The following is a 26,829-nucleotide window of genomic DNA, read 5'->3' as shown; positions in this document are numbered from 1 at the left end:
CTGCCTATTATAAGTGCTTATTTTGTTGCAAGCAGGATAAATGTGGGGAATTTATAAATTATAAATAGCAATCATATAAGCATGCTTAATCATAAATATATGTATATACATGTAAATTGATATCAATGTATATACATCAATTTAAATCTATAACCCATTTAATCTTTCCAACACATGAATGAGGCAGATATTATTTCCACTTTTAGATCAGGAAACTGAATCACAGAGTGTGAGTGATCTGGAATACAAACCTCTAGATTAGAAATCACATCTTAATAAGCAGTTAGAAAATTATTGCTAAATATTTATATACTGGTACTGTAATTTAAACTGAATCAATTTATTATACTTACCTGTATTTTAATTTAAAATCAATCATTTTAAAGTAAATGATTCAGCAGCATTTAGTGAAACTCACAATGCACTTACAATTTCAATTTAGTTCCAAAACACTTTTATTACCCTCCAAAGGAACTTTCTACTTAGTCATCAGTTGCTTCCTGATTCTTATTTCCTAAGCTCTATGCAGCTCCCACCCCTTACCAACAATTAGTCTATTTTCTGTATCTACATATTTACATATTCTGTATGTTTCACATGAATGGAATTGTATAATATGTAACCTTTTGTGTTTGGCTTCTTTCAGTTAGCACAATGTTTTTGAGGTCATCCATGTCATATCATTCACTAGTACTCCATTCACTTTTATGGTGGAGTAATATCTCCATATATACTACAGATTATTTATCTACTCATTCACCTGTTGATGGACATTTGGTCTGTTTATCCATCTGTTGATGGACAGGACCATAGGCCCAACTGTACCTGCAGGGTTTCTCATCTGCATCACTCGTTACCCATAGGAGAACTTGCACATGCTGTTATTCCACAGTTACAAGACTGAATATGCTTCTGAGTCATGAGGCCTTCAAGCTGAGAATCTGACCAGGTATTGGTCCTGGAAAGGATTTTAGAAGTGGTAGAAGAAATTACTCTGGGTGTAGAAGATTTTTGGGGTTTAGCTTTGCCTCCAACAGCTATGTGACTCTGGACCAGTCTCTCTGGGTCTCAGCTACCTATTAATTCAGAGGAACTCTGAGTCCCTTCTAGTCCTAACAATCAATGACTTGCATTTTCTCTGTGAAAATTACTTTTTGCTGAATTACATCAGAGTCAGTATTCTTCAGTAATTGTTATTCATTGTTGCTGTCTATTTTAGGTTCTATTTAACTATATTATTTAAATCTTGGTAACAATTCTTTAAAATATATTTATTAAAAATCATGCCTACTTTATAGATGGAAGAGACAAGTAACTTCCCTGGTCATATAGCCAAAGGGGAAAGAATAATGACTGAAATTCAGACAGTTGGACACCAAAGACCTCTGTTCTTTGTCGAGTCTCTGTTTTTCAATGATTTTTCTCTTCCTGATTTTATTTTCCCCTAATACAGACCTGTGGGTCTTCCAGAAAAGTTGTCTGTCCATAAAAATTTACTGTTTCTCCACTCCACCTATTTTCCCAGAACTTCTGAAGCCCACATACATTACTCCCATTGAAGAACCTGTGAATCAGATCCATGAGAGGAGAATTCACTTCTCCTCCTTCCCCAAGGTTACCTGAGCAGATAACAATATCACCTGACCCTCACATGATCAGTTTATCTACCCATTGATCTCTATTATCTTATAGGTTTGTTACAGTGATTCTATAAATTAGTTGAGGATTAATTTTACCGGTGAGGAGGCTGAGAGGTAACTTGCCCATGGTCATATACCTGGCTTATACCATTTTCTTCTGGGGCCTTTGATGAGCCGGGTTGAACTGGAGTTTGGGAAAATATCTCAGGAATGTGCAAAAGTTTCTCTTTGTGGACAGCACGGGGATGAGGGTGCTACTTACAGCCATACACACAAATGCCATTCAGAATATTAGCCCTGACCCTACAGAATCAATTGGTGGCCTATTTCAGGTGAAGCTATTTCAGGTAACTTTGGGTACTCTCACAATCCATTATGCAGGCCTTCTTCTCTGTTCCATGAGCTTGAGAGTCCCCCAAAACATCTCAGACAACCCCAATGTTTGATTTTCACCAGATGCGGCTTAGGAATCATGTTCTTCTGTGGATATGGGAAAATCCTGCATCATACACTAGAAAGTGACCCACAGTCCAGTGCTGATGACTCTTCCAATACATAGAAGTAGAGGGATTTCAGTGGAGTGACTCAGTGCCTTTGGTTGGATCACTGTTTTTGATTTGGAGGCCTTTTATTTGGAAAATCTGGCTTTGGATCAATTGACGCTTACTCTTTCTGTCTTAATCAACCCCAATTCTTTTTCGAATCCAAGTATTGTAAGAAGAAGGAAATATAAATATGTGAGGTTGCTGTTTTCAGCAAATTCACTCAGCAATCAATGCCAAACCAGGCACTGCCCTAAAACCACTCTGTCACCAATAGCAAGAAAAGGAAACAGGGTTGCATTTCTTGGAAGCCAACAACTTGATTCTCATTTTGGCACATTGTGGGGTTTGTTTTTGTTGCTGTTATTCTTGTTGTTCTGGAATGAAGGACAGGCTTATTTTCAGAGCTGGGTTTATGATTAAACTCAGCATTATTTCTTGAAACAACTTGCTAAATAAATTCTATTGACTTAATACATTCATAGCCATTAGAAACCTGTCCTCCCCAAGAGAGATCCTTGTAGAATACAAATGTAACTGTGCTACTCCTTATTTGGGATATTCTGACCACAAGTTGTTTTTTTAGCCTTAGTGGCCAGACTGATATTTAGCTGTTATTCCATAGCACTCTGAATCAACTGGTCTCTATTATGGTTGGTAGATCCATACCACACTGGCCATTAGATACTTTGAATATCATCTTTTCTTATTAACTTCTACTTCTACCCTTACCATTTTGAATGAACCAGGCTCTTTGGTCTTTTCATAGCTTCCCTTTGGAAACTCCCACTTTCTCTAAGTCCTCTTAGCCTTCAATGCTCTCAAGTTTGAGAAATCTCCCTAGCCTCATCTTCTCCTATCCTTATCATGCACATTACTATCCATCCCTCCTGATTCCACAGAACTGAACACAAACCAATGAGTTGAGATACATAGGTTTTTTTTTTTCCCCACTAAAGGGGCACATCTAAAAAGAGTTAAGTGAATATCATCAGAAAAAAAGGCAAGCTAGTAAAGTAAGTCCTTCTAATAAGAGATTTATAGAATCTAAAAGTTGAAAGTTATTCCCATCCCCTTCTGTAGTATCCTCAATGGATTTTTTTTTAGCTTCAAAGCATGCATGTCCAGAGATACAGAAGCTAGTTTTTTTTTAAACAAAGTTTGTGTGTGTTTGTGTGTGTGTGTGTGTGTGTGCGCGCGTGCGCGCACGTGGGTTGTTTTGTTTTACATTGAGCAAAAGTTGATCTTAAAATAATCTCCACTTAATATGTCCTTGGTCCGACTTCTAGAACCAAGCAAAATAAGTTTCCATACTAATTGATGATCCTCCAGATGTTTGAGAAAGGCTCTCATCTGTCTTCTGTCCTTCTAAAAGACAATGAGAGTCCTGGAATCATTCTTTCTGTCCTGCTAGGAAAAGGATTATGCCAAATGTACCTATCAGGTATTTCCCAAGTGTCTGGCAACAAGAAGTTGTTAGAGAGGGTAAATACATTTTGTTTCAGAATTGATTCCAGTACAAGAATAAGCAGTATATTGCTTAAGTAGAAGATTGCAACACAAAAGAAAACAGTCAAAAAACCTAGAAGGTATTTCTTAGGGAATGTTCCAAACATCTTGCAATGGATCCTGAAGATTAAAGTTCAGCAGCAGCTTATTATTTGTGAAGTATTATACCTATTTCTTGCAGAAGGACGAAGGGGCAGGCAAAAAATAATGAGTCCACCCACACTTGGTTAATTTAGGAAAAATTCCTAGGAGGGGCCACTATGGGGAGCTGGAGATCATTCTGGAATGAAACCCAATTCTAGTAAAACTAAGTATGCATGGGAAGAAAGCAGTCTGGGCAGTGTCTGAGTTGAGTTTGGAAAGTGATCTTGGAATTTTTCTCAGAGGATCCACTTACAATAATGATGTTTTCAGGTTGGGGTTTTGCCTGGAGTCAGAGCAACTGGACTCAAATACTCTCTAAGCTCCCTCTAAAGGTTGAGGTGTGTAGTTGCCAATGGAACTAGGGGACTTGGAAGCCTGCCCCAGTGTCCAGAAGGAAGTCTAAATGAATTATTGGTTCTCGAACAAAATCTGTTAGTTGAAAACATTAAAAGCAAAACAAAATTTCCCCATTCTGTAAATATAGCAAGGCTGAGATCAAATGCATTGTGAATATACACTTGTATAAGAGAGGTAGTAAACTGGTAATAGTCTAAAACTTTAAATTAGATACTTTGATTGTAACTGATTTGATTATAGCAGCAATGAATGTAAAAAAATCATAACGACTTCCTGGATATGATGACTTCTAAAAATGTACATTATCTTTTGGTTTAGTAGATGGTAGAATCAACACGATCATCATTATAGCCACCAATTGTTGAGTACGTTTTATGTGTCAGGTGCTGGATAAACACTTTACTTACATTTTCTCTTGTAATTTTCACAAACCCCCTTTGAGATCAATTCTACAATTAGCACCATTTCACAATCCAGGGAGCAGGGATTTAGAGAAGTTAAATACTTTGTATGAGTTGATTTAGCTAACATGTAGTGATGCCAGGATTTGAACTCAGGCTTGCACTCTTGAGCACAAAACAATGTTTTCTCACTAGAGGAAACAGGATTCAGCAAGATTACTGAGTAGTCCCAGGAACACAACTTTCAAGTGACACGAAACTAGCAAGTGAATGAAAGTATATATGTGGTACCTGATCCATCACGGACATTCAGTGAAAACCAGCTCCCTCCCCCTCTGTCAAAACAATGCTGACTACCTGTGTCTTGAGTGAGATTTCAATAGCATAAATACTCCTGAGGAGACAACCCAGTCCATTTAACGTTTGCATCCTGTCACCTAGACCTGTATGCTGCCTTCATTGAGTGCTAAATGAATATTTGCCAGCTGAATCATAGAAAGATTGGATTCCACTAGGCCTGTCTTCAAGGAGCTTATGATCTGCTGGAAATGATAAAATTTGTGCACATAAACACACACACACACACACACACACACACACCCTAGTATGATAGTCAGAAGAAAGTTAAAATATATTGAAAAATAAATATTAAAAATTCTCTCTCTCTCTCACTCTCTCTCCTCTATCACTCTCTCTTAAAAAATATATATATATATTGAAAAATATATAAAGCAATTCAACATTTTCACATAAGACAGAAAGATTTGCCCATGTGCAAGAAAACGTACAAGAATATTGATTGAAAATTTGTTTATAATACTGAAAATTGACAACACTTTAAATGTTCATCAACACAAGACTGGAGAAATACATTTTAGTATACTGGCACAGTAAATGTTACACAATGATTAAAATAAGTGATCTAAAACTAAATGTATAATTTGGATGACTCTAAAAACACAATAAGCAAAAAATGTATGGATGTTATACTTATTTAACACTAACTGTGTACAGGGCATTAACTTATGTGCTTGGCATGTCTTAATCAATTCATTTTTTTTCCTTGAAGCAACCTTTTGAGTATAGGAACCATCACCAAGTCCACTCCAGAAATGAGGAAATCAAATAAGGATACCTACATTCGATATAATTGCCAAAATGCTTAACCATATGCAAATATAGTACAAGTATAAAAACAGGCACAGGAATCATTAAACACAAAATTTATGATAGTAATTACATTAGGGGTGATGAAAGGAAGGGACACGTGACCAGAGAGGTGAATAGAAGGGGCAACAAATGCATTTATACTGTTTCATTTCCTAAGCTAGATGGTTAGTGTATAGATATTTTTTCATTCATTATAATTTTTTCTATATCTGAAATATTTCATAACGAAGAAAGTGATATATAAGCAGAAACTACATACCCTGAGGGCTCAAAGGAAGGAGACATCATGCCTAAGATTCCATGGAGGAAGGGGCATTTAAATTGAGCCTAAACATGATAGGTTAATCCCAAAGTCATGGGCTATGGATACTTTTGCTTTAAGTCCAGGAACTCTTTGCTCCATGAGCAGACTACACATCTTTTTTCCTTTCTGACTGTACTCTCAGTGGGCCAAGTAGACTTTAAAGGGCCCCCCAAAGGAAAAACAGCCTTCCTGGGGCACCCACGTCTCCTGATCCTCAGGAAGTTCTTAGTTCCTGTCTTCTCTGCTTCTTGGTGATAATCACTAATAAGGTGCCTAAGGATTGTGTGTGTGTGTGTGTGTGTGTGTGTGTGTGTGTGTGTGTGTGTGGTCTCCCAAAGGTAAGTCCTCAAACCCCAAATATTCACCCCATTTGCCAAACACTTCCCTGAGCTAAGTGCCCTTGAAATTAAGCTTTGCAATATGTTCTTTGTATCCCTCTAACCTAAAAATAGGTCTAGTCACTTCTTTTATACTGTTTTTATTCTTATTATTGTATTAAATATTAAGCGTTTGGTATTCCCAGTTACATACCACTTCCTATTTCAACTAAATTGAGTTACCTCATAAAATGTCTAAAATGCTAAATCATGTAACATGTGGCCACAAGAGGACTTCTAGGATTTTTCACTGTAAGTATACACCCATCCTAGTAGAACCAAACACACACAAACACTCTCTCTCTCTCTCTCTCTCTCTCTCTCTCTCTCTCTCTCTGTGTGTGTGTGTGTGTATATATATATATATATATATATATATATATATATATATATATATAATCCCCAACATGAAAAGGCAAGAGCTATGGCCAGGGCATGCTTTTCTGAATTTCTGGAAACAAAATAAATTTATGAACTATTCTTCCACATGACTAAATGTTAATGAGCTTCTGATTACATTTGGACACTACACACATATTTTAGGGCCACAATTTGAGAAGCTATCACCTCTGGGTCATTGAAAGAGTGGTATTTTAGAGCTGGAGGTGACCTGATAAATCATTTAGTAAAGGATTCTCAAATTCCTGGTGAAACTGATTAGTCAAAAACAAGGGATTGACTGGTCAAAAACAAAGCACCACTCATGTTTTATCCATTGCCAACCTACTACATTAGCAACTATGTCAAGCACTTTACACACATTAACTTATTTTTTCCCTTCCCCAAATCTCACAGGGTAGATACTTCTATTGTTCCCATTTTATAGATGAATAAACAGAGGCATACAGAGTTAAACGAACTGCACAAGGTTCAAATCTTGATAGGAGCACTCCACTTGCTCACTTCTTCATAGTGCCTCTTGAACGAGGCACAAATAGAGCCCTGAGGTGGGATGACTCAGTGCAGATCACAGAGCTAGAAAGAATCCACTTGGGTCTGAGTCTGCATTTGACTTTGCAGGGCTGTGGCAGCAGAGCAGTGTGTACAAGTGCACAGACTGTTGGTGGTAGTGTGAGGTCTTGCAGCACCTCTTCCTCTTCTCTACTCCCCTAGTCAGAACATGTTAGCATCCAGACCCTGACAGGTGTCTTGGGGTTGGGAAAGAATGAAGCCCTAATTCATGGATCTGACTCTCAAGGATTCTCTTATATCACCACCTCCTGGAGTCACAAAATATTCTTGCAGTGGTTTAAGAGCATACTCCTTTGAGAAAATTTTTACAAACAACAAAAAAGAAAACACAAACATCTTAATTACATGGAATTTATGGAAACATAGAAGAAAGTAAAATTTATAATCTGGCCACCCAAGAATAATCACTACTGACATTTTGTTACATTTTCCTCTAGTCACTTTTGGACAATGTGGGTATTGTTAGCCATGACTAAAAAGAATGCAATGTTATATCCTGCTTTTCCCACTAAATATTGTCTAAATTTTGATCTACCTTTTGTAAATATCTTTTAAAAGCTTGGTAACATACCATTATGCACATATGCTATAATTTTCTTAAACATTCCTCTGGTTAGCATTTATGCTATTTTAAATGTTTCATTATCATAACTAATAGTATAATTTTTTTCCATGAAAAATACCTTTTGTGATATTTACTTGTTTTTCTTGGAAAAATTTTCAGCATGAAAGTACTGGAACTTATCTTCACATGGTGACATTAAGTTTCAAGTTGTTAATTGTCATTATGGAAATTAGCAAGTTATCATGGGATTTTAAAATGCATTTTCTTTTCAAGAACTATTTTTTTCTAAATTGTACCCAAGGTCTAGTCCTATGTTAGGATGGAAAATAAGATGGCAAATGGAAGTACCCCGCCCACTCATGATGTGAGCCGGTCTGAAAGTGGCAGCACCACAAAGTGGTTAAGAACAAAGGTTGTATCTCAGTGATAAGCCTTCAGAAAGCCCCCAGCCCCAGTCTAATCATTAGAAAAAAACATCAGGGGCTGGGGATGTGGCTCAAGCAGTAACATGCTCACCTGGCAGGCGCGGGGCGTTGGGTTCAATCCTCAGCACCACATAAAAATAAAATAAAGATGTTGTGTCCACCAAAAACTGAAAAATAAACATTAAAAAATTCTCTCTCTCTCTCTCTCTCTCTCTCTCTCTCTCTCTCTCTCTCTCTCTCTCTCTCTCTTAAAAAAAAATCAGGCAAATGCAGTTGGGAGACATTCTGCAGGACACCTGGCCAGTACTCAAGACTGCCAAGGCCATGAAAAATAAGGAAAGACTGAGGCACTGCAAGATGGACTAGGGAGATGTGAAAACAATGCAATGTATCCCCTGGATGAGATCCTGGAAGAGAGTAAACTGGTTAGATCCAAAAAAAGTCTGGAGTTTAGTTAACAGCAATGTACCAGTATCAACTAGTTTGAACAAATGCTTTATGGAAATGATAACTATCTGAGGAAGCTAGGTAAGGGGCACACGTGAACTCTCTGAAGATCTTGGCAACTTTTTTTTTTTTATTAAATTTAAGATAGTCCAAAGTAAGAGTTTTTTTTTTTTTTTAAGGAAAAAAAAAAAAAGAAAAGATGAAGAACAAGGGTTCTGGAGCCAGTCTGATTTGGTTTTGAGTCCTGGGTCTGGCACTTATTATAGCTGAGTTGCCTTGGACAAATTATTTCTTTAAGCTTCAGTTCATCTATTATATGTGAAGAAAATTACTGGCTACAGGGGGTGGGGAGGTTATAAGGTCTTAACAACACAGATAAAGCACTTGGCATTATTCCTGGTATAAAGTGAGCACTCATTTTATTTGTTTGAGGCTTCTTTCTTAGTTTTCTCTAAGGTAATTAAGAATTTTATAAAATAAAAATACATGGCTATGTAAAAAAATAAAAAGAATTAAATAGCCTCATTAAAACATTAAGGAGACAAACTGTTACGTGAGTCTGGAAATGGTAACTGATGTGGCCTTTTGTATTGCTGCTCTTGTTTTCTACGTAGTTTTGGGGTCATTTCTTAAGGATAGATGTAGTGAGAAGATGCAAGGTTTTGAAGACACTCTACAGTTTAGCAATGATTACCAAAAATAACCAGCTTACAGATACTCATTGTAAGACATGGAATTCTTTCATTTGAGCTGCTTAGAAAAACAATCTTTTAGAGAAATGAAAATGGTCTATGCTTGGCCTCTATCCAAAGGCAAATTATTTTACTATGAAAGTCTAAGGAAAATAATTTAACCACAAGCTATGTGAGCAGGAGAGGAAAAATAACCAAAGTATAAAGAAAAATACACCCTGGCTCTTTCATATATATAATTTCTTTTTTGGGTGCGAAACTGCAGCACAGATGTAAATAAAACCTGACCTCTAAATGACACATGGAAAATAAATAACTCAAATATAAAAAATATTCTGATCTGATATTATATTGCAGTAGAAGACAGTGAATAGATATGGCTGAAGCTGCTATCAATACCTTTAGACCTGTAATTTAGGTTCTGAGTTCAAGTCCACTGTCCCAGCCAAGAGGTACATTATCATAGACTACCTAACACCTAACTTTAGTCTCCTCACTCCAAAAAAAATGTGATAATATCTATTGAATACTCTTGTGGAGTTAACACAAAGATTACATGAGATAATGTATGTGAAAAATGCTTGCATATAGCGCACATGGAGGGAATACTTAGCTGAATCTAAGAAGAAATGTTATCTTAGTCTAGGTCTTAACACATCCAGCATCAAGCTGTTCACATGTATGAACTTGTTTTCAATGTCAAAGAATTTTCAATCTTTTTGGTTGAAAACACTATTCATATGAAGATTATAAAATAATAAAGTGTTAAATTGAGGGTTAAAACTGTGGTATTACTAGGCACTGTGGCATATACCTATAATCCCAGTGGCTTGGGAGGCTGAGGCAGGAGGAATTCAAGTTCAAAGCCAGCCTCAGCAAAAGTGAGGTGCTAAGCAACTCAGTGTGATCCTGTCTCTAAATAAAATACAAAATAGGGCAGGGAATATGGCTCAATGGTTGAGTGCCCCCTGAGTTCAATCCCAGGTAACCCTCTTTCTCAAAAAAAAAAAAAAAAAACAAATAAATAAATAACATGGTTTTGATTAGTGTCCACTTCCTTTTGGCTGCTAAATTCTACCTTACTTGTTAACATGATCCCTTTTGGAAGTGGAGAGAAGAAAGGGTTTGGATTAAATATCATACAATAATGAAGGCATCAAATTTAACTTTGGGGTAGGAACCGGATCATCTGATTAACGTTCTTTTAATTAAGAATTAAAAGAACAGGATTCCAATAGCAACAAATTTTTTACCTAGAGAAAGAGATTTTCCACCTAAACAATTTTCCGATGTAATAAATTTTGCCCTTTTAGTGCTAAAATTTCAATATTTTTGGACAAAAATAAAATTGTTTCCACTGTTTCATACTCCAGATTACAAACAGATGACTTATCTTCTTTCAAATCAATAGCACTTAACACAATGTCTGATACCTACTAGATGTTCAATAAATGTTTTATTAAAACTATTTTTATGATGCATATTTCTAACCTTGAATAGTTAATGAAAGTGATCTGGTTTTATTCTGTGCTCAGTCATTATTCTGAGCACAATAACTGTATCTCATCTCATCTGAAGGAAGTCCTCTGTCTCAATTTGCCTTTGTAAAATGGTCTCAGATCTGTGATTTTAAAATTTTTTCAGCTTGATTTTTAAGTCTTCTATCTTGTCTTGTTGAAAAGGCATTAGCCATCATTGCTATTATCTTACCTCCTTTAAAGGTCTACCCTTTTCTAATATGGTGTATGGAAAACCAGAGATGCAAATGGTTAGAACAACTTCTAAAAATCAGAGTAAATAGGCTTTCTGCAGGGACTTCCGAAAGTATCTGAATTCAGATCTTTGGATTGAAAATTTATTCTTTCTCCACCACACCATAAGGCTGTAGAGAAAATGTTGATCACACATAAAGGAACAGCCATTTAAAGAAGTTCATCATGAGATTCACTTGCACATTGATCTCACTGACTATAAAGGGGTCACCTTTATTTCTTCAGATACAGGAACCTCTAACAGATAACCCACTTTGAGAAGTTAGTTTCAGCTACTTGTATACCTTAGATGTTTCTTGTTTGACTATTTTAAACTTCAGACACTTTGCTAGTTCAGCTAACCTCTCTGTCCTCCAGGGCCACCGTCCAATTCTCTGAGGTTTTACCAAACGGGTTCCATCTGACCTCCGTGCATTTGTCCTGATGCATGTTCCCATCAGTGTTAGGTTTCTCATGCCTGTGATTGGTTAAATAATGGAACATGGTCCAAGATTCTGACCAGGCCTCCTCCGGAACAAGGCCTGGGTTTGGATCCAGGATTCAGTTGATGTCCAAGGAATTCTTCCAGACCTCACAAGGGAGCATCCAGACCAAAATGTTTCTGTATCAAGTCCAGATCAGAAAATCAAAACCCACCTATTTGTGCCATCTCCAAATTTCTCCATAATTGCTTTGAGAAAATTGTTTGCCTGCTTAAAATATTCATTTCCCATCTTGACACAATGTTCCTTGAGGTTAATAAGAAGAAAAGCACCATTTTCAGTAATATCAATCCAGGTCTAAGACCAATGGAAAGAAAAAATTGTTATTATTGGCAAAGAATTCATGAGACTTAAGAACAATAAAGGTCAACTGCACCATATTATTTTTTTTTTTTAAATTCCCCTTAGGGGCTGGGGATGTGGCTCAAGCGGTAGCGCGCTCGCCTGGCATGCGTGCGGCCCGGGTTCGATCCTCAGCACCACATACCAACAAAGATGTTGTGTCCGCCGAGAACTAAAAAATAAGTATTAAAAATTCTCTCTCTCTCTCTCTCTCTCTCTCTCCCTCCTCTCTCACTCTCTCTTTAAAAAAAAAAATTCCCCTTAGTCTTTGCTAATTTGTAAGCATGATTCTCAAAATTCTTAAACAAAAATGTAGGACTTTGAATTATTTACAATTGGTCTGAGAATTTCTCTTGAGTACAACAGGCCAGGACTGGTTTCATCATTTTAGCAAGTTTTTATTTACTTTTTTTTTCATAATGTCCTTTTAAATTCAGGGACTACTTCCCATCCCTCCTATCCTCCCTCCCTCCCTTCCTTTCCTTTCCTACTTTTATACCATATTCCCAAACTTTAAAACGTAGTTTTGTGAATGGGGCTGTATGAAAATTCAAGCTGACCTAAGACATAAGTTTAAGGTAATGTTAGTTCAACCTCTTAGCATAATTTAATCACAAAGATTTAGAGGGTTTTCAGGAGAAGCAACATTCAAATCATACATAATCTAGACTGAATAATAGGGAGATAGAAGGTCTGCATGAGAGTTGAAGTAAGTCAGAATATAAAAATATTTGCTGAATGAACTTTCATATCAATGAGAATAAACCTTTAAAACAGAACATGAAATTATTATTTTATTTTTAAAAGAACTACATTTTTTATACTTATGGGAAATTTATGGATTATTTAATCTAGAAAGTTTCAACTATAATAACCAATTTCAAGCAATTGTTAGTGGATGTCTGGGGTATTGCATTAAATGCTATATTGAGAAGTCAACTGGGACATAGCAAGGAGTGTCATGATTGATGAATGATGTCTTTCATGGTCAGGGGATGATGTGAGAAGTTGCAGGACTTGTGGGAAGACATGTGTGGAAAGACATGTTCCAGATACTTGTCACTGATTCAGTCCAACCTATGACAACCTTAGCAGAGGAGAAACCTTAAAAGGCAGGGAAATTAAGTATCTGCCAATGATCACATGAACAGTTTGTGACAGAGCTAGGAAATTCAGCAGTCTTGATTTTTATTTTAGACTCTCCCATCAATGGGAATCATTAAAACTGTACTGCATATCCTTCTGCCATGGTAGATAATCACAGCAATGATAGTAGATAGATTAAAGGAACACAATACCATATCCAGAGATATCTACATGAGTCATGGGTGTTATACAAAATAAAAGACTGTTTGCTACACACTCAGTGTTCTTGTGAGATGAGAATACCTGATAGTGTTTATTGAAACATATGTCTTCTGGTAGATCTGAGAGTTTTCTGATTCAGTCAGGGGTGTAATGCATTTTTATCAGTGCTCAGAAGGTCTGTGGAACACAATTTGTAAAACATGGACTTGGTAGGGCTCTTTTTTCCTGACTCTTCTGTTCTATGGCTTTTCCACTCCATACTGACCTTCACACCAGCTCTTCTATTAATAGTCTCTATTTCCACACACACACACACACACACACACACACACACACACACAAAGAAAAAAATACATATGTATATTTGTATGTATACATATGTGTGTGTGTATACATATGTTTTCTTTTTTCTCTTCTCATGTTTTCGTGTAGCTCTGGCTACTATTATCAGCCAATGAAAAAGTCCTTCTATTTATTTGGTGAATTAATTCACCAAATCGTTTGATTGGTTTTCTTTGCAGCTTGATCTTAACAGCATTTTGGCTATTCTCAACCACTCCCCCTGAAAGCATTTTTTCATGTCCTGTGAAAAGCATTAAAAGCTTGGACTCTGAAGCTAAGCTGCTTGTATTCAAATCCCACCTCCAGCTCTTAATAACAGAGTCTCTGAGTTTGAGTAAATGACTTTACTTCTTTGTGCCTCAGTTACTATTTCTGTAGAATGGAAATAATAATATCTACCTATGATGGTTAAGTTTACCATTTTGACTGAGTTAAGATCAGCCAAGTTAAGCTGAGTTAAGCTGTACCCAGACTGCTAATAGACCATTATTTCTGGGTGTGACTGGAGGGTGTGTCTGAAAGTAATAAGCATCTGAATCAGTGGACTGAGTAAAGAAGATCTGTCATGAACTCCCATTTGACAGATCTTCTTTATTCAGTCCACTGATTCAGATGCTTATAACCCACTTGAATCAATCTGTGAAATATGGTATATTAAGAACTATGTAATGTTTTGAACAACCAACAATAAAATAAAAAATAAAAAATAAATAAATAAATAAATAAATAAATATATATATATATATATATATATATATATATATATATATATATATAAAGAAGATCTGTCTTCACCAGTGTGGTGAGGCATCATCCAACCCACTGAGGGCCAGCTTGAATAGAACAAAAAGGCAGAGGAAGGGTGAATTGCTTTTTGTGGCTGGGACATCCATCTCCTCCTACCATTGGATATCAGAGCTACTGATTCTCCAGCATCCAGACTGCAGAATTACACCCTCAGCTCCCCTGGTTCTCAGGCTTTTGTGTTCAGACTGAGTTATACCCCTGGCTTTCCTGGTTCCTCAACTTGCAGATGGCAAGTTGTGAGGCTTTTTGTTTCCACAGTCACATAAGCCAGTTCTCATAATAAATCTCTTCATATATGTCCATATATATTCTATTGGTTCTGTTTCTCTGAAGAACCCTATTATAAATACCTGATAGCATTGTTTTGAAATTAATTTAGATGAGTTAATGAAAGTGAAGTGCTTAGAACAAGATCTTTTATATAAGATGATCTATACATCTTTGTTTATGTGATTTTTGGTTTCATACTGTTTGAAGCTACTAGAAAGTCAAAAGTCAAATAACCAGGGCATTGACTTAGAAAATGGTAATGTTACAGATATAACAGCATGAATGTTTGTGATACTTACCACTCTTCCCAATCAATCTATTATTTCACAGATTCGCAGAGGCCCTTTTAGTTCAATAATAATAAGCAGTAATCAAGTGCTCTCTAATGCTCAGATGTGTTATGGAGCACACATTTCTCCTCTGGAGGTTGTAAATGCCTTTTTCTTAATATAGTAGAGCTCTTTTGGAGAGCTTCCCCTTCAAAGTCACCACCACCACCTACCTGCCCACATATATAGGCTCTATCACTCCCCAGAGGCTATGGTGTACATGCTGTTGACTGAGCCAGGAGTGGTCACCTGACTCAAGCTACCCACATCCAATTTTTCTCTGTAGTTTAGTTTTGGGACCAAGAGATGGGCTTATATCTCTTTGAGGCTAGAATTTTAACATAAACTTGGAGCTGTGGGGCAGCCATTGAGAAATTCCAGAAGTAGAAGTTGGCGTATTGGCAATAAGAGAATCCAGAGGATTCTGAGGGCTCTCCAGCCCCTAGTTCTAATATTCCCCGGGGTCTGCCTGCAAATCCACTAACTGTGTCTGCCACATACTTCTATGATTTCTATTTGTCTTAATCTAGACCAAGCTTGTTTTTATTTTAACCAGCAGAGTTAGCACTTACTTTCACCAACAGTGGCTGTAAAATTTGTCAATTTTCTGATGAACCTCTCCAAACCAAAAAACATAAAATTAAGAAGAAACAATATGTTGATCTTGAATTTAGCTTTGAAACCAGTCCTTCATTCTCCCCCTCCCAATGTTTCATCCAACCAGATTATTGCTCTAGGCCACAACCACTATAGAGTTTCTGGAGCTGCTGTTGTTCATAGTAACATCTGGAATATCTAGTCATAGAAAACTGCCTAAGATTGATTTCACTGGTTTTAAAATAGCCCATGTGGAAAACTCAGCTGGTTACGCCGAGTGATTGGATTTTATTAGCTGTTTAAGTTGGTTAGAAGGTAAAACGAATAGATCCACGAATGTTTGTGATACCTACCACTCTTCTGAATTTCTCTATTTCCCTCTGATGTCTTTGAACTTCTACTTTGGTATCAGTGGAAGAGACAGGGCAAATGGGCTGCTCTGAGGCTCAGATCATGGAGTGCCTCAGATACTACTGTGGAATGGTGGCTTTATAAGGCAGAGAGAAAAGAGAAAATGTAGCAGACAAAGCCCTGCGTATGTATGGACCATGTGGTAGAGAGAAGATGAGAAGAAGTGGTGGACAGGGATTAGAAGATGACAAGATAGCAAGCAAGAATGCTGTCCTGAAGTCATGGAGTACCACTTAACTATGTTCAGACTGTCTAAAACAAACACTTATTTTTTCAGAATTTTTCTTTAGTATAATTGTTATTGGAAATCCAAATACTTGAACAGTATATGGAACAAAATACAAGAATTCCTACTCACATTGACAAACCCCTCTCCAGACATTAACTATAGTTAACACAGTAGCTGAGATGCAGCTCTCTGCGTTTGATGACTGTATTTACAGGACAATGTCTATTTATTTATTTTTTTAATGCATCATGATCAGGGAATAGAAAGGTATAGCTGATCATGCATTCTGAATAATTTGAAGACCATAAGAAACATCATCATTTGTTCACAATAAGGAGAACAGTGATAAATTTACATGGCTCAAGTTCATCATCAGGAACCTCACTCTGGCAAAGCACTAATATACCTGCTTATGACTGAGAGAGTGTGGACTTTGGGATCAAATATATTTTTAATTGTTGAGTTAACTTTTCTATGACTCAGATTCCTTCTCCATTTATTCAACTTTCAGCAAATATTTATTAAAAACCTCCTTCATGCCAGAACTTGTGGCTGGCACAGGGATGCAATGGTCTCCAGGAAGAGGTCCAATCCATGCCCTTATGGAGTCAGTCTAATGAGACAGATATTGGGTCAGGATTTACAAGTAAACATAAAACTTAAATAGAAGGCTGTAGTGTAGTGTGAAGAACATAGACCTTGGATCAAGACAGTTTGAACTCTCTGTCTCCATTTCATCATCTATAAAATGGGTATGATATGAGTATCTCTGTCCACAGGGTTTTTGTGAAGATAATCTTGAAAAGGGCTTAAAACTATGCTAGCTCATACGGCTTGCTATTATTTTCAATAACTGTAGTAAATAAAATGGAGAAAAAGTACTAAGATATGATAGAGGACACTGGTCAGATCAGAATGTTCAGGGACGGCTTCCATTGCTCATTATTAAATTATTATATTTTTGCTTCAGACCTACTTCTCTATTGTCTGTGTTGTGATATCAGGGGCTCAGATCCTGCAAACCACACTTTTGTTTTGCAAATCACCTTTAGGTTCAGCTGTGCCTAGAGGGAACAATAGAGGGAAACTGGAAGCTGGGGGAACTTGCTCCTTTTGGTCTATTCCTGAGAGATTTCTGTGGCTTCCTATACCTGTGAATGGCACCTAGGCAGTACTTTTTCTCTGAACAGCAGCAGTTTCCTTCCTGTGGCAGGAGCTCAGGATAGTGTGCAGTTTTTCTATTATTTATAAAATCCACTTCACCATATTCTACCCCAGAGACACCTGCACCAGCCAGCTGGTGCCCTCCCGCCTCACAGTTCAGGCCCCCGGGTCTCTAGACCACTTCTCTAAGTTTCTATACTTCAATAATTCCAATTCTTGTTTCCTCAGCCCCATAGTGGTAGCTGCTTCCGGTGGTTGTCCCCCACCTGATGACTTAGAGCAGAGGTCTGTAAACTGTTCTTGTAAAGGGCCAGATAGTAAATATGGGCCACATGTTATCTTTGTTGTATTTTTTTCTAAGAAGCTTTACAAATATAAAAAACATTCTTAGTTCAGTGGTCATACAAAAACAGGCCATGAATTGAATTTGACCCATTGGCCATAGTTTGCCACCCCCTGTTTAGAGTTTCCTTTTCTCTTTCTGTTACTTTGTTAATAACTTCACATTTTTTAATATTCATCTCATTATATCCCCTCTGACTAATGCACTTGGGATCTAAAGGATGACTTGGAGCTAATGAAGTAAAGGGCTACTGAGGACTTCGGGATGGTATTTCAGAACAGGCAAAAAGGTGTTTAAATGCCCTCAGTAGGAGAGTGCAAGGATCCCTCCAGAACTGCTATGCTCAGAGCAGAAAGAGCCACAGGCAGCATGTGACCACTCATGCAAGACCTTGGAGGCCATGTAAAGGATTCACGCTTCTATTCTAAAAACTCTGGAAAGCCACAGAAGGGCTTTATGCAGACAGAGTATGGACTCATAATTGTTTCTTTAAAATATCTTTATGAATAAAATAGAGTGCAGCAAGGATTAAGTGATATACTATTTGCAAAATGACTTGTATAAACCTAATAGATGCTCAACAAATTTCAATTTCCCATTTCTATCCCCTTTCTCTACCATGGCTATAAGGACTGTGCTGGATTTCTAAAAACTTTAACTACATTTGCTTGTCTTTTATGGTGTTCAACTTTGGAAGGAGGACTTTTTCAAACAGTGAAAACCTCTCTACCCATATGCATATAAATATTAAATGCAATTCTTTTATTCTTCCTTGCCCAAGACCACAAATATAATTTTTCAATCAGACACAGTGAAATTACCAAGATTCTGGGAATTATGTACACAGCCATTTGGCAAGCACATTCTTGGCAGTTCTGCTGACTTGTAAAGTCTGCCCCCTCTCCTGACTCTGAAGGATTTAGTATCAACCTCAAAATCACAACCCTTAGGACCCAGTGAATATGCTCACGGCTCCTATAACAAGGCCATTCTCACTCACAGATTTAATGTACAGCAGAAGCCTGTGTACCTGGACCAAAGAAAAGGTACAGGAGGCTGAATGTGTGGCACAAAGCCTATGGACTTGCAAGTAAAGGGCAGCTTTAGTTACACCACACAAAATCACATTCCCAACTCCAGACATAAAAGCAGAATGGCTTCTGGGATGAATTAACATGGAAATATTGCTTTTCCAGAATGTCTATGCCTCTTATTAATGTTCTCCAGAACCTCTCCATGCCCAGTCACCATGTGCCTAGTCCTGTGCTCTATGATGATGAAGAATAACTCAGGTCCTGCCCACCAGGTCATATAGTTTAAAGGGGAAGATGGTGGGCATCTTTGGGGTGCTGGCATATATCTCTGAGGGAACTTACAATTCAATTGGAGAGATAAGATTTGAGTACTCAATTATAAGCCAGCATATGAGAAAGAGTCAACCTTTTGGCTCTGACAACAATCACCATGGGAAGTTGGTGTGGCGGTTTGGTTCCCAGCTATGGCTGAGCCCTATTCCCTGTCCCCATTTCACTTTCCTGCTAATACTGTTGGTGCCATGGGAGCATTTACAAGGCTCTGCCTTTGGGACAGCAGAGGTCCACATTTTAAGACACTGGGTCTGTCTTTCCTAAGCAATGGCTTTCAAATTTTAAAAATTTACATATTTTAAAAATTTAAAAAATGTTAATGCCCAGGCCATATATCAAGACTAATCTAGTCAGAATCTCTGGAGGTGGGACCTCATTAGTATTTATTTTAAATTCCTCAAGTGATTATGAGGTGCAGTCACTATTGAGCCCCATTGTCCTATAGTTAGTCTATCCTGAGTTTGTAGACTATTGAATAATGGGGCCTATTTCTCAATCCTGACATCAGTCTTACCAGAGCTCCTAGCAATGGTTCTGTTCTGGTCACCTCTCTGTGTTTTGAAGGAAATGGGCTTGGTAACCAAAGTCAGGAAACAGAAATCCAGACTGTAAATTACTGCGCCTCCAAGCCTCAGTTTTACAGTCCTACTTATAGAAAAGTCTATAAGGATAAAGGAAAAACTTCACGTGGAGAGAAGACTATAGGTCTAGTATTTTTCCACTGGCAAATAGGGACGAAAAAAAAATCAAACGTGAAGGAGGTGATGGGGCATTATCTGATTACCCCAAACCTGGAGCCAGTCTGCTGTTAATCCTTGTTGTCCTGCATTAACACTTCCAATTACACAGGCTCTGCAAAGAGAGACCTGGGAGCCACATGCATGTCCCTTGTTCCTATGAAAAGCTGACTGGTAATACAGAGAATCCAATGGGCCTGACTGATGATTTGTCTTTTGGGGAAAGAAAATCCAGCCCTGGAAACTAGAGCCCCACTATCTTTCTCACTGGGGTCATGAGAATGTCTAGCATCTCTGAGTTCATGTCCCTGAACTTGTATTCCTTTGTCATAACATTTAAAGCAGCTGGATTATTTATTCCCAGAGGCATGGCTTTGTCTGTAGGGTTTCAAAACACATTTTGAGAAAAGGAGGCAGCCTTGTATTCATTTATTTGTTTTCTTAAAGAAGCCTTTAACTTTAAAATACAGTTTAAAAACAAATGAATAATTCTTTCAGCTGAGAAAAGAAGGTTGACTAAATGTCAAGCTTTGGACAAGATCGTCCCCTTTGGACAAGATGCCTCCCCATGGGTAGAGGCATCACATTCCTCTTACCCAACACTGGTGCATTTACTGGTTCTAACTTCCTTCATCAGTTGGAGCCTTAGGCACTGTGTGAAGACAAAACTACCGTAAATTTTCCTCTTTGATAGAAAAATATTCCAGTCTACACTGTCTTCCTATATTAAAGTCAGTTCTTACTGCCTTGGATGATTTCTGAGACTTGTGTTCTAATAGTTATCTTGAGAGGTGAAGAGTGGCCCTGTAGACACAGGCCAGGGACATCTGAGATTGTAAGCAAGGCAATCTTTCTTATTTAATGAGGCAGCCTGTAGAACTGCTGGCTGGACTTACCACCTACTGATGTCTGGTGACTACTGGCTAGCTTTGATGGGTGAAAATTTTTGATTGAAGTTGCATGTGATTAACAGCTTAAATTAGAATTGTTGAGGTTGAATTTTGCTAACCTGCAGCATGACAATGAGGTGGTATGAAGCATACAGAAGAGGAAACTGGGTCTGAACAACTGAGTCTGAAACACTTGTTTCAGAACTCCAGAACCAGAGGAACTTCAGAGGGTCTATAAACAATGTCTTCCTCGCCACGGATAAAGATCTCAGTCTCCTGATGAAACTTTCACTGCCTTGACCAATTTTAAAAGAGAGTTCATGGCCCTCCTAACAGCATATGAACAAAAGACTTGAGCTACCTCTGCTACCAATAAAGGGAAAAAGAGCAAGCAGCAGAACTATGGATTCTATCAGGAGGCCCTGGCTGACAACACTCGCTTGAAATATTTTGCAAAGGCAGCTAGACTTTCTAGGCTCAGGCCTCCCACCCCAGTGGCTGGAGCTGGACACCTCAGTTTTGTTTTCCATGACTCTCATAATACAATGGATTGTGCCATTTTGGGGTTTCCACAGATCACTGGGAATGTGTTCCTGAACTTTTCTTTGCTCCAGAGAAAGAATTTAAATAGCAACGTGGTACTCTAAACAAAACCTTCCAAGCCCAAAAGCAACATAATTTTAGGTAAAACCCAAGCCTCCTGCAGTGTTTGCTTCAAACAAGTCCAAATGCTAAAAGAAATCAACAGGATGAAGCTGATTTGATCAAATCAGGCCTGTGGCCTGGAGAAAATGCACTCCTTGGCATCTTTTTGGAATACCAACCTCCAGTATTTCTCTTCAGAAATGGCTGTTGTTTCTTGAATAATCATGTTAATAAGTCTGAGTCATATGCTAGCGACCTGAGTCAGACCTGAGGTTGGTGCCGTGCAATACTGCTGGGGGTTGTGGGCAAGGTGAGGCAGCACAGGTTTGAAAGGAAGCTTGAGATGTTAATCATGATTTTCTCAGGCAGGCTGATCTGGGACCGCCCAAGACCTGGAAAGGAGCAAGGTGAAAGCCTGCAGGTGGTGAGAAGGTGCTCATGAAAGCCTCATTTCCAATGAAGGTGGCAAGGATGGTGGAAAGGGCAAGAATCGGGAAGACACTGGGGTAAAGAACTGACCAAGAGGAGCCCAGACTTGGGACCTGAGGCCCTGGGAAACAAAGAATAGAAGAAGATTGGGTTTGGGGGAGGGCTGTTATGTACTGAATTGTAGGTTTGGGATAAAACAAAATGCTTAACAAGCAGTCTCAAAATGGTGGTCCTTTAGCTTGGTTTGGGAAGATTCAATGATTTGCCAAAGGTCACACAGCCTATATTTGACAGCTTGGATTTGAAGACAGGGATTTCCAATACTGAATCCTAGCTCTCAACCATTTTGCCCTCCTGCCTTCCCCTTCTCTCACAATAAAGTCTTGGTGGGATGTAGCTCATTAAGAAGAATAGATAATTTAGAGACCTGAGTCAGGATTTTCCAAAGCTAAGGTCAGACCACCTACAAAACTTCTCTAACTTGTAGGTAATGAAACAATGTGAGAGAACTAGAACCACACTCATGATACTATGGACAACGAGGGGGTTAGTAGTTCCCAAATCAAAATGTAGATCAGATCTCCTTGTAAACTTTTAAGATTTCCCAGCTCCTTCCCAGACCTACCTAATCAGGGTGTTTTTTTTTTTTTTTTTTAAGAGAGAGATTTTTTTTAATATTTATTTTTTAGTTATTGGCAGACACAACATCTTTGTTTGTATGTGGTGCTGAGGATCGAACCCGGGCCACACGCATGCCAGGCGAGCGCACTACCGCTTGAGCCACATCCCCAGCCCGAGTGTTTTGTTTTCAAAGTTCTTCAAGTAATTCTGATGCTTCTGAAACTCTTAAAAGATAAGTACTATTACTACTAATAGGCACTGCACTGCAGAATATTGCAGATGAAGAAATTGAGGCTCAGAGAACTTAAATACCTTGCCCACAGACCCATAGTGGCTGCCATGCTAGCTCAGACCTGCCTAACTCCAAAGCCATGGTAGTGTAGACTGGTACCTATCAGTGATGAGTTTAAGAGATGCTGGGAGCCTTTTCTGGGCGATCATTTTTACTTGGGCCTCACAGTTTGTTGGAGAAATAGTAGGGAAATTCACTGACCCCAGATAGTAATGGAGGAACCAAGAAGTAAAACTAGACCACTGTGTGGAAGTGGGAAGAGCAGGCTCTGCTGGGCTGCATACCTGGGGCTTGCTTCCCTGTGCTCCTTCTGCCTATTCCTCACACCACAGTCACTAGATTTATTCTTTCACTTTACCAGGACTTCCTAGAAAGCACAGAGACTTACTTGGGCATCAGTCCTCGGGCTCCAGTCTTGACTGCTCTGTTCACTGTCCTGCTCACTTTCAGTCTCCAAATCTGCAGATTGAGGAGCTACCCTATACCTTTCCATTCCAGCACCACATGCACTGATTCTCTGGCCATGTGCTGGACAGCTGGCCAAATCAGTGATAACATCTACCCATGGTGAAGGAAGGAAGCCCACAGGGGCAGAGCCACCCTCCCAAGGCCTTGGTTGAGCACAGGTGATGAGTGGTGGTGAAGGTGAGCAGTTCCCCTCGGGAGACTTGGCACTTGGCAGTTGCACAAATTCCTCTTGTGTGTTCCTCCTTCTCAGAAGCCCAGGCCCTGCAGCAGGGCTGTATTGACAGGAAATGTACAGGGACGAAGGGCTTTCAGAGTTCACTTCCCTCAGCCCTCTAATTTGTGAGTCAGTCACCATGGCTAAGAGGCAGCACTTAGTCACTGTCCTCTCAGAGCACCACATGGGGCCCCATGCCCAGGGACAGTGTTGGGATGTTGAGGGTTCCCACAGGAAAATGCTGTGGGTTTCTGATAAGTATGTCAGTAATGACCACTGAGTCACCATCAAGCATTGTGTGGCCTGGCTGAGGGTTTTTTTTTTTTTTTTTGTCTTTGACCACAGAAACTCCTCTCTGCAAAATCTAAAACTGCTTTATAGTCACCAATTAGTTTATTGTCACACAAAAGAGATGTGACCACAGGCATAACACAGTGACAAACTGATATTTAATCACTTTCCATATACTAGGTACTGTTCTGAGAGCTTCATGTGCATTAGGTCATTTACTTCTTGTAATAGCCACATGAGGGATACTATTATTAACCTTATTTTATAAGTTAGGAAACTGAGCACAGCATGCTTACATAGTCTTCTCAAAGTCCTATAGTTTGGGTAGGCAAAGCCTGAATTCAAACCTAGGTTGTTATGGTTTAGATATGAAGTGTTCCCCAAAATCTCATTTGTGAAACAACTAAAGAATGTTCAGAGATGAAATGATTAGATTATAAGAGCTACAGCCTATCAGTGGGTTAATCCACTTGGATGGATTAACTGGGTGGTAACTATAAGTAGGTAGGGTATGGCTGGAGGAAGTGGGTCACTGGAGGTGAGACTTTGGGGTTTATAGTTTGTTCCTGGTGAGCAGAGTGCTCTCTCTCTTTCTGCTTGCTAGTTGCCATGTTTTGAGTTGCTTTCCTCTGCCAACTCTTCTGCCATGATGGTCTGCCTCACCTTGGGCGCAGAGTTGAGCTGCCCACTGATCATGGACTGAACCTCTGAAACCATGAGCCCAAATAAACTTTTCCTTCTTTAAGTTGTTCTTGTCAGGTGTTGTGGTCACAGAAACAGAAAGCTGGCTGACTCACAGATAGTACTTGTTGTAGGGACCCTGCTGTTAAATGCCACTGTTATGGTTTGAATGTGAGGTGTTCTCCAAAAGCTCACATGTAAGACAATGCAAGAAGATATGGAGAAGAAATGATTCGGTTGTGAGAGGCTTAACACAATCAGTGAATTAATCCCCTGATAGAGATTAACTGAGTGGTAACTGAAGGTGGGTAGGGTGTAGTTGGAGGAGGTGGGTATTAGGGGCATGATTTTGGGGTATATATTTTGTATCTAGAGAGTGTAGTCTTTCTCTCTCTGCTTTCTGATCATCATGTGAGCCATGACACTCTGCCACATCTTCTGCCATGCTGTTCAGTCTTACCTTGAGCTCTGAGGATTGGAGCTGGCTGTGTATGGACTAAGACCTCTAAAACCATGAGCCCTAAAATAAACTTTTCTTCCTCTACAATTGTTTTGCTGGGTCTTTTAGTCACAGCAGCGAAAAAGCTGACTAAAACAGCCAACTTTCACTGTCTACATTAAAATAACTAGAAAGTGAGGACATGGAGGTAGAATATAAGAGAGAAGACAGGCTGTTGAACGGTGTTGAGATTTGTTGGGGTGGTAGCAAAGGAGAGGAAGGTACCTACACAGTGATCTGGGCTAAAAATGCAGATTCTGAAACCAAAGTGCATGCCCTTCCCAAGCCAGATGGCAACAAAGAACAGTGCTAGGGGATCCCAAAGGAGGAAGACAGCATATACATCAGGTGAAATCATGAAGCGTGATGGAATCATTGAGCTTTCTAGACACAAATGGATAGAGGGGTTTGGAAGGTTTTTTTAGAAGGTGGAATGGTTAAGCAAAAGCAAAAACTTAGGGACAGTAAGAGTGAGAAGTTGTACTTTCTTGGATCAAGGGGTGAAAGGAAGTAATGGGGGAGCTAAGCTGGAGAAGTCTGATCACAGGAGATGTCAATGACAGCCTAAGAAGACAATTTCATTTGTCAGGCAATGGAAGCTGTACATTATTCCAAACAGGACAATTCAGGACAGAGCAAAGCCTTTGGAAACATCTTGCAATAGGGTGTGGGGCCAAACTGATACTGGAGCAGAGCAGCAAGCAGGGAGACCAGATAGAAGAGTTCTGGACTGACAATTAGCATGCAGTGACACATGGACCACAATGGTGGCACCAGGAAGCAAAAAGTGAAAAACACTGGGAAGGAAGAATTGACAGAATTTTGGGACAGAGAACATGTGGGTGGTGTGGGAAGCCACTCCTGAGCTATTTAGTGTCTTCACTTGGCCTTGAGCCAAGGAGATTTTGGTCTGGCATTGCACGCTATTTTGTGGTCTCTCCTACTTAATGGATACACAATGCACCACTCCAGTCTTTGCTGGGCTAGGAAGGCTGCTCTCATAGCTCTGGGATTGGACATGTCCCATTGGACCTGGACAGCCCACCTCCTACCTTATTTGGCAGAAGAACATTCTACGGAAAACCTTTAAAGTTTCTCCCATATATAAATAAAGCAAACACGGGCTCTCGCTCTCTCTTTCCAGTGTGGAACTTGACCTCACTTTCTAAAATTACTTTCTGTGTCATGTGGTTTAATTGCCACCTTCTTTTCTTACCTTTATTTCACAGCCAGCCCACTTCACCCAGAGGAACCCCAAATTCTATCGCCTTCACAGGACATGGGCAAGAGGGTGGGAAGGGATAGAAGGAGTTATAGCATCAAGGTGCTCACTCTTGAGTGTCTCTGGGAATAGGCAGGAAGGAATTGAATTTTATCTGAGACAGTTTAGAATCTTGGAGGTGGGTGATATCCCAGGGATGCAGCAAAGAATGTGGGCTGTGTGCTGCTTCTAGCTCCCAGTGGACTGGACTGAAGCCAAGGAATAGTACATACCACTGAGGCATTGTCTACTGTATTAGCACCCATACTTCTTTCTGTGCAATTAAGTACTGTTCATAGAAGAGGGATCAATAATACAGAATCTACAGCCAGAGTGCTCTGATGTGACTCCCAGCTCAATTTTAGCAATTTACTTCTTTGGGCCTCAGTTTCAATTTCTAAAAAATTGGAATAAGAGCAAAAGGTAAGTGACATCAAAAGGTATGAGACATCAATGAATTAATATATGTACAATGCCTAGAACAGCACACAGG

General features: G+C 39.0%; 1 protein-coding gene across 6 annotated transcripts in view; it reads right to left on the bottom strand.

Annotated features, from left to right (window-relative positions):
* The window catches only part of ME3 (malic enzyme 3), a 201,515-nt gene that overhangs the window by 148,538 nt on the left and 26,148 nt on the right, over nt 1-26,829 (bottom strand). The window contains exon 1 of one of the 6 annotated variants that reach the window (XM_081282419.1): nt 26,570-26,617. The exons of 4 other annotated variants lie outside the window; for them this stretch is intronic. In XM_081282419.1, coding sequence (XP_081138545.1) covers nt 26,570-26,602 — 33 coding nt within the window. In that variant the 5' untranslated portion in view covers nt 26,603-26,617. Of the gene's footprint in view, nt 1-11,953; nt 12,097-26,569; nt 26,618-26,829 lie in introns of those variants that run through there. One more of the 6 variants, XM_081282421.1, reaches the window with a different exon arrangement.

The sequence above is a fragment of the Spermophilus citellus genome (assembly GCF_964194105.1).
Source record: "Spermophilus citellus genome assembly, chromosome: 2".
NCBI classification, from domain to species: Eukaryota; Metazoa; Chordata; class Mammalia; order Rodentia; family Sciuridae; genus Spermophilus; species Spermophilus citellus.
The sequence above is the reverse complement of the archived record's forward strand: the minus strand, read 5'-3'. Positions and strand labels throughout refer to the sequence as shown.